The 12,320-nt window shown below is 48.5% G+C and overlaps 6 protein-coding genes across 6 annotated transcripts; 4 read left to right on the top strand and 2 right to left on the bottom strand.

Moving 5' to 3' along the window:
- Positions 1-396: 396 nt before the first annotated feature.
- N7471_005784 (uncharacterized protein) lies at positions 397-1,827 on the top strand (the record flags this gene model as incomplete). The annotated part of the gene is made up of 1 exon (XM_057278503.1): positions 397-1,827. The coding sequence occupies one exon, from the start codon at positions 397-399 to the stop codon at positions 1,825-1,827; it is 1,431 nt and encodes a 476-aa protein (XP_057138113.1).
- Positions 1,828-3,062: 1,235 nt separating this feature from the next.
- On the top strand, positions 3,063-4,673 carry N7471_005783 (triose-phosphate isomerase TPI1; the record flags this gene model as incomplete). Its single annotated transcript, XM_057278502.1, has 7 exons — positions 3,063-3,128; positions 3,250-3,341; positions 3,443-3,722; positions 3,805-3,879; positions 3,992-4,104; positions 4,171-4,385; positions 4,453-4,673. The coding sequence occupies 7 exons, from the start codon at positions 3,063-3,065 to the stop codon at positions 4,479-4,481; spliced, it is 870 nt and encodes a 289-aa protein (XP_057138112.1). The 3' UTR covers positions 4,482-4,673.
- A 57-nt stretch (positions 4,674-4,730) lies between these two features.
- N7471_005782 (mitochondrial distribution and morphology protein 10) lies at positions 4,731-6,347 on the bottom strand (the record flags this gene model as incomplete). Its single annotated transcript, XM_057278501.1, has 2 exons — positions 6,171-6,347; positions 4,731-6,097 (listed from the first exon to the last, which is right to left on the bottom strand). Exons 1-2 carry the CDS (start codon positions 6,265-6,267, stop codon positions 4,731-4,733), a joined length of 1,464 nt encoding a protein of 487 aa, XP_057138111.1. The 5' UTR covers positions 6,268-6,347.
- Positions 6,348-6,459: 112 nt separating this feature from the next.
- N7471_005781 (ribosome assembly factor MRT4) lies at positions 6,460-7,693 on the top strand. The gene is made up of 2 exons (XM_057278500.1): positions 6,460-6,712; positions 6,855-7,693. The coding sequence occupies exons 1-2, from the start codon at positions 6,519-6,521 to the stop codon at positions 7,399-7,401; spliced, it is 741 nt and encodes a 246-aa protein (XP_057138110.1). The 5' UTR covers positions 6,460-6,518; the 3' UTR covers positions 7,402-7,693.
- A 409-nt stretch (positions 7,694-8,102) lies between these two features.
- On the bottom strand, positions 8,103-9,748 carry N7471_005780 (U1 small nuclear ribonucleoprotein 70 kDa; the record flags this gene model as incomplete). The annotated part of the gene is made up of 4 exons (XM_057278499.1): positions 8,103-9,040; positions 9,140-9,233; positions 9,293-9,420; positions 9,487-9,748. 4 exons carry the CDS (start codon positions 9,746-9,748, stop codon positions 8,103-8,105), a joined length of 1,422 nt encoding a protein of 473 aa, XP_057138109.1.
- A 249-nt stretch (positions 9,749-9,997) lies between these two features.
- N7471_005779 (mitochondrial 54S ribosomal protein mL43) lies at positions 9,998-10,538 on the top strand (the record flags this gene model as incomplete). The annotated part of the gene is made up of 3 exons (XM_057278498.1): positions 9,998-10,036; positions 10,097-10,179; positions 10,247-10,538. 3 exons carry the CDS (start codon positions 9,998-10,000, stop codon positions 10,536-10,538), a joined length of 414 nt encoding a protein of 137 aa, XP_057138108.1.
- Between the last annotated feature and the right edge of the window lie 1,782 nt (positions 10,539-12,320).

Below are 12,320 nucleotides of genomic sequence, written 5' to 3'. Positions count from 1 at the left end.
ATTCCTTGTTGTGAATATCAGAGTTATTTCGTTTTTAGGACAATGAACAAAGAGCCCCACAGTCACCTGGAACCTACATGATTAGGCTAAAATCACTCAGATCTTATATTTATCAGATGATGCTCGTATATTTATAAATATAATAATCACCCGGGCGACTCTAGTCATGCGGCTGAACATGTTGGTGTTTCCAAGGTTGATGCGCCCCATTCGGAGCCTTGATGTCAGCCTCAGTGCACCCGGGCGAGAATCGAAAATCAATAAAGGAAACAAAAGCCAAGTATACGAGAAAAGCAGATACATAAATAGCTGCCATTACTCTCTTTAAAGAACCAGATTCTTTCTAATAGCCGACTTTCCTTTCAAAGGAATAAAGAAAGAGATCCTTCCAAAACAATGCCTGCCCTTAACGCCGACAACAATTCAATGCAAATCTCAAAGGACACCCAAAACACAACCCATTTGTCTGCGGTCGGTCATTTGCAATATGCCCCGAAGGATTCTGGCACCGAATCAACGAGTCCTGTTTATGAGGGCTTCACCTTTTTCAAGGCTATGCCCAAACAAAGTGCAACCTGGACCTGTGTGAAACGGACATCCATGCATCTGAATCAAGATGAATACTTCAAAATGGTTCAGAAGAGGGCAAATAAAAAGTCCGTAGCGCAGCAATACCAGAGTCTGTCGTCCGATACCAGACGCGCTCATATAAATCAACTGCTTGATGAACAAAGGCACAATAATTCACTTGTTGAGTGGAGTTGCGTCTATGTCAAAGAACACACAAAGATATTAAAGCCCCGACATGCTCGGCGCGGTGACTATGAAACGGTCTCCATGGATGTCATAATCATGAAAAGGCCCATGGAGACCCAAGCATATTCCAGGACCTTTATGGGTTGTTCAGTGGCCATTGCGAAACCTTTTCAATCGGATGCAAAGAGTTTACCTATGTGGTCTCATCATACAGACCATCCTCTGACGCCGGATCAAAATGGGAATATCTTGCGGACCATACCTCAAAAGCTACCTTCTCAGTTGGCTTCAGCGATGAACCCTTTTGCACGATTGCATTCAACCCAGGGCCCTGCCTACGAGTATCCAAATGGCCAGTTTGAAACTGCACATCCAGGCGTTGAGACAAGTCATCCAACAGGTTTGCAAGACCAGCTGCGTGAATCCACCCGGTCAACTGCAACCTTCAACAATAGACCAATAAGTCCAGCCTTCAGTGCCACAAATAGCAGCGATATGAGCCTTGAGTATACTTCAGATTGTTCATCAGAGAGTAACAGGGACCCAGATGATGCATCCGTGCTTTCTGACCAATCCGATGAAACATCTGCCACAGACGACTCAGAAAGCATGGAGACCGAGACCGAGACTGAGCGTCAAGAGCCACAACCAAATCAGGCCTCTCTCCGACAACAGAATGCCAGTCCTTATCCCCGCGAGTCGAGTTATGGACCTCATTCTCGCCGAAAGACCCAAAGTCGTAGCCTTGACAGAAGACATGAGAGGAATTATCCCCTCCGCGACCAATTTGAGGTGCCTCCAGTCAAGATTCTTGGCCCAAGGCGGGCTGAGAGGGCGCGGTCAGGCTCGGTGCCTGGTAAAAGATATCGAATGCAGCTGATGAACGACAATGAGATTCGAAGCCGAATGCTTGATCACCGTGAAGCAAGTCTTGGACATCGGGAGAAATGGCTGAAGAGAACCTTTTCTGAAGCGCGTCAGCTTGAGCGTCGTCAACCAGTGAGGGATTTGCCAGCAGTGTGTCGCTGTACCTGTCGTTGCGCGATCAAGGAGAAGAGAGAAGTTGTGTGACTGACGCATTCTTTTACTTTGGATCCTTTTTGATATGGCTTCTGGTTTCTCCTACCGTCTGAATAACTGTTTTTTGAATTGCACTGTTAGTTTGGAATAATCAGATCTATATGAACAGAATTTGACCAGTGCCAAGTATACTATACTGTACAGTACACCCTTTCCTTTTTATTGCTCATCCCAGCACCTCCAGCTAGGGGCGGGGGCACTATTACTTCTAGGGCTGAGCGCTCTGACTCCTCGAGTCTAATGATCTAAACGAAATGTTATAGCGGGCCTATCCTAGCACTTATATGACCGCCGCTTTCGGATAATAAGCACGAGGCAGGTAAATAGACGATCAAGAGAACATAAGATATCTTCCCCGACTAGTAAAGTGACTACAATATGCCCCGAGAGAGATAGGTAGCGTCAAAGATTACATGTATAAACCGACATCATTGTTGAGTTATGCTCTAAAAAAATAGATTAAAGTGATATAAAGAAAGCTGGAATAAGATTCAGTTATTCAGTTAGATCGAGCGAGTCTACTCTGAGAACTATATAGAACGGAATATCTGATAACCGGAAATGATAGTTCACCTGCTCCTAGCCGGAGGTGCTAGGATGAGCAATAAAATGGAAAGGGTGTATAGTATACTAGTTAGTGTTAGTATACCTGGTATGTACTGATCGAAATTCCGTTTATATAGATCTGGCTATTACAAACAAAATCTAAATCTTTTGTTAGGACAATTAGACGATCATAAGTCAGTATGAGGGGGTGGTTAACGGTAGACTGTAAGTATCTGCTTAACCAAGTGCCTCAATAATTATCGACTAACCTCCCTGCTGTGAACTTCAATTCGAGTTATCTAGTTCATTCGTGATCCTAGTCGAACCCTAGTGCTGGCGTTCTCTTTTTTTTCCCTTAAATTTTTACTGTTACCTACATATGTATATACTCCACTCCGTACAGGTAATTAAATGCAAGGCTATACTATTCCAATTTAGTACATAGATACATATCCACTACTATGTACGGGACAAAACCGATTCCTCATTTGGACTTTCTGGCGGTATCAAACCTTGATTACGAAGTCTCCAGGGCTTTTTGCAAGGTTCAGTGTCGAATCGTACTCAGAGAAACCTTAAAAGTTAAATAGTTAGGGCCTACTTCAAACAGGTGCGACGTCGTTTGATCCAGCTGATGGAGTCTGTTGATATTGAATAATCGATGTTAAGAGCTGATGCAAATGCAAGTCCAAACATCTGATGTCCGGTCAATTAAGGAACTACAGCGTACATATGTAGATCCCCCGGTGAGCCCCGAGAGAAGACCGATGTCATAATTGACACCTAATAATTCAGGCAACGAGCCTGCCCCTCCATTTCCATTTACATAACCAATTTACTTTCCCTCCTCTTCTTCCTCTTCCATAGCTATCAACATCCTCAACCTTCTTTTCTCTTTCCTCAATCCCCAAATCTTTCAATATGCCTCGCCAATTCTTCGTCGGTGGTAACTTCAAGATGTACGTTATCTCGAGCTTCGCTACCCCGCGGTCTCAAAGCCCCTCAATCCTTACCTATGCCTACTCGTTTCATGAAAGACCGCGCAATTGACCCCATAAAGGAACGGTGTTGCTCAGAGCATCACCGACATCGTGAAGAACCTCAATGCCGCCAAGCTCGACGACAACACCGAGGTCGTCATCTCTCCCCCCGCCATCTACCTCGCTCTGACCCGCGAGCTTGCCAACCCCAAGATCGGTGTTGCTGCCCAGAACGTCTACGACAAGCCCAACGGTGCTTTCACCGGCGAGATCAGCGTTGAGCAGCTCCGCGATACCAAGATTAACTGGGCTGTCATCGGCCACAGCGAGCGCCGAGTGATCCTGAAGGAGTCTGATGAGGTATGCATACAGTCCCCCCAAACCCCCAACCATCCACAAACACTACAGCCAAATGAAGCATAAACTAACTACCGCTCAATAGTTCATTGCCCGCAAGACCAAGGCCGCCATTGAGGGCGGTGTCTCTGTCATCTTCTGCATCGGAGAGACCCTTGAGGTACGTCATTACTACCCGGTTTTCCCATTTTCGTCCCGATAGTGGGTCATCGGGTCAAGACCGGCTATATGTTTTCTGAATGCATCCCGCTCACACCCGATTTCTTATTCAGGAGCGTGAGGCCAACAAGACCATCGAGGTCGTCACCCGCCAGCTTAACGCTGCCGCCAAGGAGCTGAGCGCAGAGCAGTGGGACAAGGTCGTCATTGCCTACGAGCCCGTCTGGTATGAATTTACCCCATTGCTTATATATCAAACCTATCCCTGGACATATCTGACATCTATTTGTAGGGCTATCGGCACCGGAAAGGTTGCCACCACTGAGCAGGCTCAGGAGGTCCACGCTGCTATTCGCAAGTGGCTCGGCGAGTCCATCTCCGCCCACGCCCAGGACAACGTTCGCATCATCTACGGTGGCTCTGTCAGCGAGAAGAACTGCCGTGAGCTCGCTACTCAGCCCGATGTTGACGGTTTCTTGGTTGGCGGTGCCAGTTTGAAGCCTGCCTGTAAGTTCCTAGCACATGCCTATCTACTGAAACCATTTACCAAATTGGTACTAACCAACATCTGCAGTCGTCGACATCATCAACGCCCGCATCTAAGGGGGTTCCGAAAGAAACTAATACCCCAATAGTGCCCCTATTATCAGAGTAAATAGCTCTGTGATGTAGGCGTCATAAGACAAAAACTTGGAATGTCAAGTATATTATCATGAATCTATGTACAATTCTGAAGTATATTTCGATAACACATAATCGTTGCTACCCCAGTGGAGCAGTTATTTCCCTGGCCAACCAGACCGTCCAATGATATCCCCTAGACAACACAAGAAGTCCTAGATAGCACGTAACCTATGAAGAGTACAACACCGAGACCCCAACCCCACGCCAATACGACATCCCAGGACCCCCACCTCCACTCTGGGCCGAGCCGCTGCCCGAAGCCGAAGAAACAGAAGGCGACAATGAGAACGAACCCGGACCCAGCCCGACGCCCGCGCTCACCAGAAGCTCCTTAACCCGGCCTTCCCAGAGAAGCCGCACATTCCAAGACTGATCAATGCGCAGCTTAATGACAGAGTCACTCGTCTCGGCCTCGCTGTGAGCGCTAGAGCCCATGGGGCCCTCGGGACGAGTCGGGTCCTCTAGGAGCGGGGAAGTCGGCGAGCCAGGCAGGGAAACGCCGAAGTCATGCATACGCATTTTGCGGCGGGCCCATTGGAGATCGTCGTCACTGGAGGAGCTGGATTTCTTGGTTTGACGCCACAGCTCGCAGCCAGCGACCATTTCGCTTTCCCAGCTGTAGACGTTGAAGCCAAAGCGAGAGCTGAAGGCGAGGTTAGGCGAGGCGCGGAGAGAGTAGGTTGTAGATAAAGAGCCCACAATCGGGGCCAATGTTAGTGTTAGAGTGTAGGGGAAGGTTGATATGGGTGTTCGGGTGCTGGAAGGTGATGATGATGGCGGGACCTCTGTGGCTGCGGGTAATGTGGTGAATCGCAGACCGGTTGACATGCCAATCAGTGATGAGATCGGGGAATAGTATGCCTCTGCGCCTGCCGAGAGGAGGGACAATGGCGGCGGGACATCAGCGCGAGTGTATCGAGGATCTGGGCCGAAATTCCAGAGTCCGCGCCAACCGAACAGGGCGTTGTCGGTGCTGAATAGGTACTCATTGCTGTACTTGCCCGTGTCGTGGGATAGCTGGGTAAGCATTGAGGCCTGGGGCGCGGACTTGGATTGTGGCGGTCCCTGGGTTGAGCAAACAGCTAGTGACAGCTGCATATTGGTAGAGATTCTGCGTAGAAAGAGCGCATATAGAGTGGAGGGAGGTGGAAGATGGAGAGAAGCATGGAGCAGAGTAGCTTTCCGCTTTGCCTCATTTTCTCTGCTATTTTCTCCATCTTTAGGATTTGGTGATTCTGGGCGACTTCCGTCTTTGAGTCCGGGAATGCTCACGCCGTCTAATAGTGAATCCCATCCCCAGGTCTGGATCGGGGCCGCGGGGGCCTGTACTTGGCGGTATCCCGGGGATATCTTTCGAAGCGGGATTGATGCACTTCCACTTGGTAGGTTGTTGAATGGCACGGTACTAAATAGATATGAAACAGATCCATCGAGCAATCCAACGGTGCCGAGTGTGTAACTGGTCGCAAAATGGGGAGTGGACAGTGACGAAAGATGAACGCGCAACCGTTCGGGGGTCGAGAAGTCCAGGATCGCTGCACCAAATATGTTAGAACAGAAACCTCCCTATACTGCAAAGAGACCTTTAGGGATAAATCGATTGCATACATTGAGCGGTGGTGTTGAGTGAAGAGTACGAGTTGTCGCGATTCCAGTGGGTCGCCTCGGCGAAGGATAGCTGGATGTAGTCCATAAAGTCCAGCATTGTCTGGACTCAGCCCCTGCAGGCGACAATATGACTAGCACTGTAATATCAAAGAAAGATCGTGTGAAGCAAGTGCAATTGACGTGAACTGACCCTGAGAGATCACAGCTGATTGCCCCATACAGGTTAGCGTTGGATAAGCCCGGCGGTAGGTTAATCCGGTTATCAGCGAAGAAAAAATGTCTGTGGGGGAAACATCTAACCTTCTGTCTGAATTCATTGAACCACCAATTCTAAAATCATAATTCAACATGCCTCGTTCAAAGCGTGCGCGCGTCGTCCACGAGTCGAAGACTGCCAAGAAAGATCACAAGGAGCAGACCCGCCGGCTATTCGCCAACATCCGGGAATGTATCGAGGAATATGATCATCTTTTTGTCTTTGCGGTCGATAACATGCGGAACACCTATTTGAAGGATGTGCGCACTGAATTCGCCGACAGCCGGTAAGCATAATTACTCCAATCGGAATTTGCTTGAGCTATTGAATCGGAGAAAGCGCTTGAATACCAGCGGTGTATCCGATATCAAATATTGATATGCAAATCCTTCAACCAAAAGATCAGTTGTCTAACAATGTCCTTCCAGAGTTTTCTTCGGTAAGACCAAGGTCATGGGCAAGGCCCTTGGCACTGATGTCGAAAGCGAAGCCGCTCCCAACCTGCGCAAACTCACTCCTTTCCTCGCCGGCGCCGTCGGTTTGCTCTTCACTTCCCGCACTCCGGAATCAGTGATCGACTACTTCGAGAACTTCCGCCCCCAGGACTTCGCCCGCGCTGGAACCGAAGCTACTCGCTCTTTCACCATCCCCAACGGCCTGGTCACCGCGCGGGCCGGCGAGATCCCTGCTGAGCAGGACGAGCCTGTCAGCCACACCATTGAGCCCGCGCTCCGCAAGCTTGGTGTCCCCACCCGTCTGGTGAAGGGCAAGGTCATGCTTGAGTTGATTGAGGGTCAGGAGGGTTACCCCGTATGCAAAGAGGGAGAGACTCTGGACTCACGACAGACTACGTTGATGAAGATGTTCGGTGTCACCTCGTCCGAGTTCAAGGTCGATCTCAAGGCCTACTGGACGCGGAGTACCGAGGAGGTCAAGCTCCTCGAGACTGAGGGTGGAATGGATGTTGATGCATAGATGGGGATCTTCATATTTTTCCGTTTTTTATTTCTTCTCTTTCCCATTCGGCTTCCTTGTGGCCGAAAAAAAAAGAACTCTGCTGGGCATCTTATGGAGTTTGGTGAGGGCGCTTTCTTTGCAAATATATTGAAGACTTGTGTGTTTTATCTCTCTTTCTCTCGTCCATATATGGGGGAGCTTTCCCTCCTGCTGGATTATGAGCCTATGACAAGATTCGGATACCAGGTCGAAAAAAGTCTACAAATTTACCTCGTTCTTGGACATTGATCAACCGTAGTGCAGAACCGCTAGCTGTATTGCCTAGACTTTGATCTATCTAGCAAGATACCAAGATACCTGCCTTCAGTCATTTCACATGGTCCTTACCTGGTCTTACCTGATGGTGCACCAGATTCCATTTCGCGCGGAAGAGGACCGACTAAAATACAAATACTTACCCCTGCAGAGAAAACGGAATCTCGTAGGACCAAGGGGAAAAAACGGAAAAAAAGAAAAAGCATTGGAACACAAGTGAAGAAAGAAAACACCAAGGGAAAGAAAATAAATAGAACGGGGAATACAAGCACAATTCATGAGGATCTTCGTCTGCGCCGGGGAGTTTAGGTGGACCAAGCAGGGGATGTAGAGAATAACCACTGACATCGAATTTTGACGTTGATATCGGGGCATGAGGTGGAAAACATTGACGGTTGTGATCGTTACAACGGACTGAATTGCACATGGGCTAATTCATGATTTACCCTCTTACCCTTGAGAAAGAGTGATGAAACTGGGTAGATCAGTGATACCCACCAGCAAACCCAGACTTTATCGGAAAGAGTCAAGATCCGGGGGATAAGTGAAGGCTTAGTACCTTCTCCTGGAACGGGGATCATCGTGTCCAGGTTCGTCCTCACGGTTTCGCTTGCGTCCATAATCCTCCCGGCCGCCATCACGACCACCATCACGACCACCATCACGGCCACCATCACGGCCGCCGCCGCCATACCTGTCACCACGCTCACGATCCCGGTCCCGGAATCGGTCTCCATTTCGGTCTCCCATGCCTCGGTCTCCCATGCGGTCACGATCACGGTCTCTGTAACGGTCATCGCGGTCATAGTCGCGGCGGTCACGGTCAGCATAGCTATCTCGAGGGCGCACAGGCTCCGAATTGCTGCCAGTTGCACCACGGTCGAATCTGGGACCGGCGCCACCACCGCGGTCACCACGATCACCACCGAAGCTACCACCCCTGAAACCTCCGCTGCGTCCACCGCCAGGGCCGGAGGGCGCGTTAGGGGGGCCTGTCCACCGAAACCGCCACGGTTGCCCTGGTATCCGATACCACCGCGAGGACCACCAAAGCGATCACCGCCACCGCGGAAGCCTCCACCACGGAAACCTCCACCTCCACCTCCACCTCCACCTCTGCCACCGAAGCCTCCGCGGAAGCCGCCTCCATACCCACCCGGTCCAGATGGTGCGTTGAACCCAGGTCCACCGCGGGGGGCCTGCGAGATCTTGGTATATCCGCGTCCTCCAAGACCGCCACCAAGGCGGCGGGGCTTCCACCCCTTGGTGGTGCGGCCACGCTCGACATCTACCACGGCCGGTCGTCCTTTGATTCTGATGTTCTCTGTTTCTTTGTAGGCCGCTGATATTGGGGAAAAAACTGGGGTCAGCAACATTTCTTACCGCAAGACGGAGTAAACAAGTGGCTTTAGTGCCCAATAAATTGACATGGTGGTGATACCTTTCATATCCTTCTCGCGCTCGAACACGACGAATGCATAGCCTCGGTGGGGTTTCTTTTTCTTGTCTGATACTGTATCTTTGACAATGGTAATCTGTCACCACAATGTTAGCGCTGGTTATACCCACAAAGAATAAGGAAAACAAGACATACTCTTTCAATGGGGCCAAATCGGCTAAACTCTCGTTCCAGGTCGGCTTCCTTGGCTTCATAACTGAGGCGTGAAACAAAGATCGTCCTGAATGGGTCACCTCGAGCTTGAGGATCTTTGTCCGGATTGTCTGTAAGATATAGCCACATTAGCCGCTTGAAATAGAAAAAACAAATGTGAAAAAGGTAAAACGTACAGTTTTGCAGTCCATCCGCTATCTGCTTCTCTAACTGCTCTTTCTTCTCGGTTTTCTCACGCAATTTGCGCTGCACCCAGCTTTCAGTTGCATTGTAGGGAACTTCATCAGCGAGTGTTTTAGCATCGGCAAGAAACTGGGCAACTCCAGAGATAGTGCTCTTTTGGCAGTCATCTGGTGCGCGATCGCCTGGAGGCAGATATCGAAGGGGTGGACGGGGCTGGAATAGCGCCAAAAGCGGCGGGGGTAGCTTATCCGTCATAACTGAGTTGTAAACTCAATGCAGACAAAGTGGGGATGTGAAGTGAAGACGATGTGTGGAAGTTGAGTGAACCCTCAGGAGTGAGAGCTTCGCGTCGCAGTTCTGGTCTTAGCGTCGAATGATGGAAGTCGCTGCACACGCCATTGGTGCGTGTGACTTACCGCCTTTGGCAATCACGTGCACCAGAAAATGCCCCGGAGAGCCATCGCGACTTGTAAATTACGACGATAATTATTGACGACTAGAACGATGCCGTTGCGCGGAATTAGAACATCTACGGCGGCCAGGGTACGTGAAGTCCAGATCTTTGATATTCAATTGCCGAACTGACTCAGGTGATTTGCTTAGAACGGCGCCGGTGCCTTCATCCTACAATGCAAACGCCTTGACTTCCATTACTGCAACTGGGCGGGCAGCTCAAAGGGCATGGTGTAGGTGTATCCTAAATGGTGCAAGTTGCCTTTCCAGAAACATCCATACTGACATTGAACGTCACAGTGCTTTTTTGGAGAAAACCCTCCCCGCCTTCGCCCGCGAAAACCCTCAGATTGAGATCCGTGTCTCTCCCCGACCCCAGAAGCACCCTCTGATTAAGGGCCTCTACATCAATGGCCGTGAGAAGCCCGTATGTGTACGGAACTTGGAACCCAGCGAAATCCTGAAGAAGGCAAACCTCCTCAAGGAAGCCAGTGGAGAGAAGTTGAAGCGGGTCAAGAAGCCGGTTACAAGTTTGAATGAGAGTGTGCGTGGTATCTGGTCACCATACCACGGTGACCTTCGGGGTGTCTAGATGGATGTGTTTTATTATTTACGGTTCTTGTTCTCTCTGCGGTGGTGACTATCAGGTATCCCCACTGCAACCTACTGTACTATTGACCTGGGTTCTGTTTTATTTCTTCATTCTTGTCTATTTGCTACCTGGAAGCCAATGGTGTTTTGAAACCCATATTTTATGCATACCAAACTCGAGCCTACATCAATTTGAAAACAACATGTCTGCAATGATCAACATGTACTCAAGATTAACCAACTTTATTCACATTCAAGTGTCGCTCTGATTTTGTGTTGTGATTGAGATATACAAGTTATGGAAGTGCAGGACTTGCGTCTACATATATATATATGTACTCCATATTTATCTTCGTACTGAAGTTCTCTATAGCTTCTTGCCTTTCTCGGACCATTTTAGTGCTCAGCCCTTGCCGCTTTTTTTCTCTCTGAGTAAAACAGCCTTGTGTCAGTTAGAATGGGTCACTCATTTACCATTTATTCATGTCATGTTTGCACTATTTGTATAAACACCCATAGGGGGATAAAAAGCGGGCTAGGCATCTGCTTATTTTATCAATTACACTCATCGATTTTACCTTTTGATCTATACTCCTGATGTCTATCAGTATCTAGTATTAATCTACTCTAGTCCCTTTCGTTTAAGAGTTATAAGCCCAGTTATCTAGTATCTCACTTAAGCCCATATATCATGTAAATACTACTACCACAGCTAACTTTGTGAGTCCCCGTACACCCTACGCAATAGCGTTACCTTTACACTTACCTCCAAACCATAAGAACGGAATATATATAACGCCAAGATATCAATTCTCTTCGATAATATCTCGATACCGGAGGTCACCGAAGGTAAGGCTTCAAGCGTCGTAGGAGTGGGGACGCATTTTAGGTCCGAGTTTTACTTTAGTCGCGTTTTGGACAAGGGTCGCAGATTCAACCCCGGACTCCGAATGCTTCTTTCATTTATATCCAATGACCACACATCTTCTTAACGTAATAAAGAAAACCAGCTCTAGAGCTATCAGCGTTACGTTTATAAACTTACTTTCATTCAACGCAACGTTAACATTATTAGTTACTAACTAGACACAGCTTAAGACTTCGCTAGGTGTAGTTATAAGAGTTATATGTAACCTACAGCTACAACCTATTACTAGAAGAGAGATAGCCTATCTAGAGGGTTAGCCTTAGGAAGGTCGAATGAGATCTCGAAGGGTTTCTGCATTCTTTAAGCATCACTCTTTAAAGCGAATCGAAATGAAGTATAGGACTAAGATTACTCTTAGGGGGCATAGTTCCGCTCTAGTCGAGCGGGATATCTCATTTACACTAGAAGGCGGGTAGAAACTTGGCATTTATAGGCGAACTAGAAGGTAAGGCTAGACAACATCGGAAAGCGGGAAAGCAATAGGTATAAGGGACAAACAGTTGTAGCGATAGGGGAAAAAAAGCAATATAAGTCAAGGGAAAGGAACAGCTGAACGATATACTAGGATAAACCCTGTAAAGATAAACCCTGTAAAGATAAACCCTGTAAAGCAGTGGGAAAAGAGACCATAAGAGAGAGGGAACGCAGCATGTGAGTCACCATCAAAAATTCACGTTATCTGGAAATTAACCACAACCAATGAGTGCGTGGCGCGGCGCGAAAATTTGGCTGTGTGCTTCGCAGCGATCTTAGCAGCGTCAAGTCAGCGTCGTGGAGGGGCCAGGTTGTAAACCCTTCCACTCCATTCCTTCGTTTCAGGGCAATCATCCATCCATCCATCTATCCCATCCATCC

The sequence above is a fragment of the Penicillium samsonianum genome (assembly GCF_028829775.1).
Source record: "Penicillium samsonianum strain IBT 33392 chromosome Unknown utg000003l_segment0_segment0, whole genome shotgun sequence".
NCBI classification, from domain to species: Eukaryota; Fungi; Ascomycota; class Eurotiomycetes; order Eurotiales; family Aspergillaceae; genus Penicillium; species Penicillium samsonianum.
Note: the sequence above shows the minus strand (reverse complement) of the source record. Positions and strands in the feature narration are given on the sequence as shown.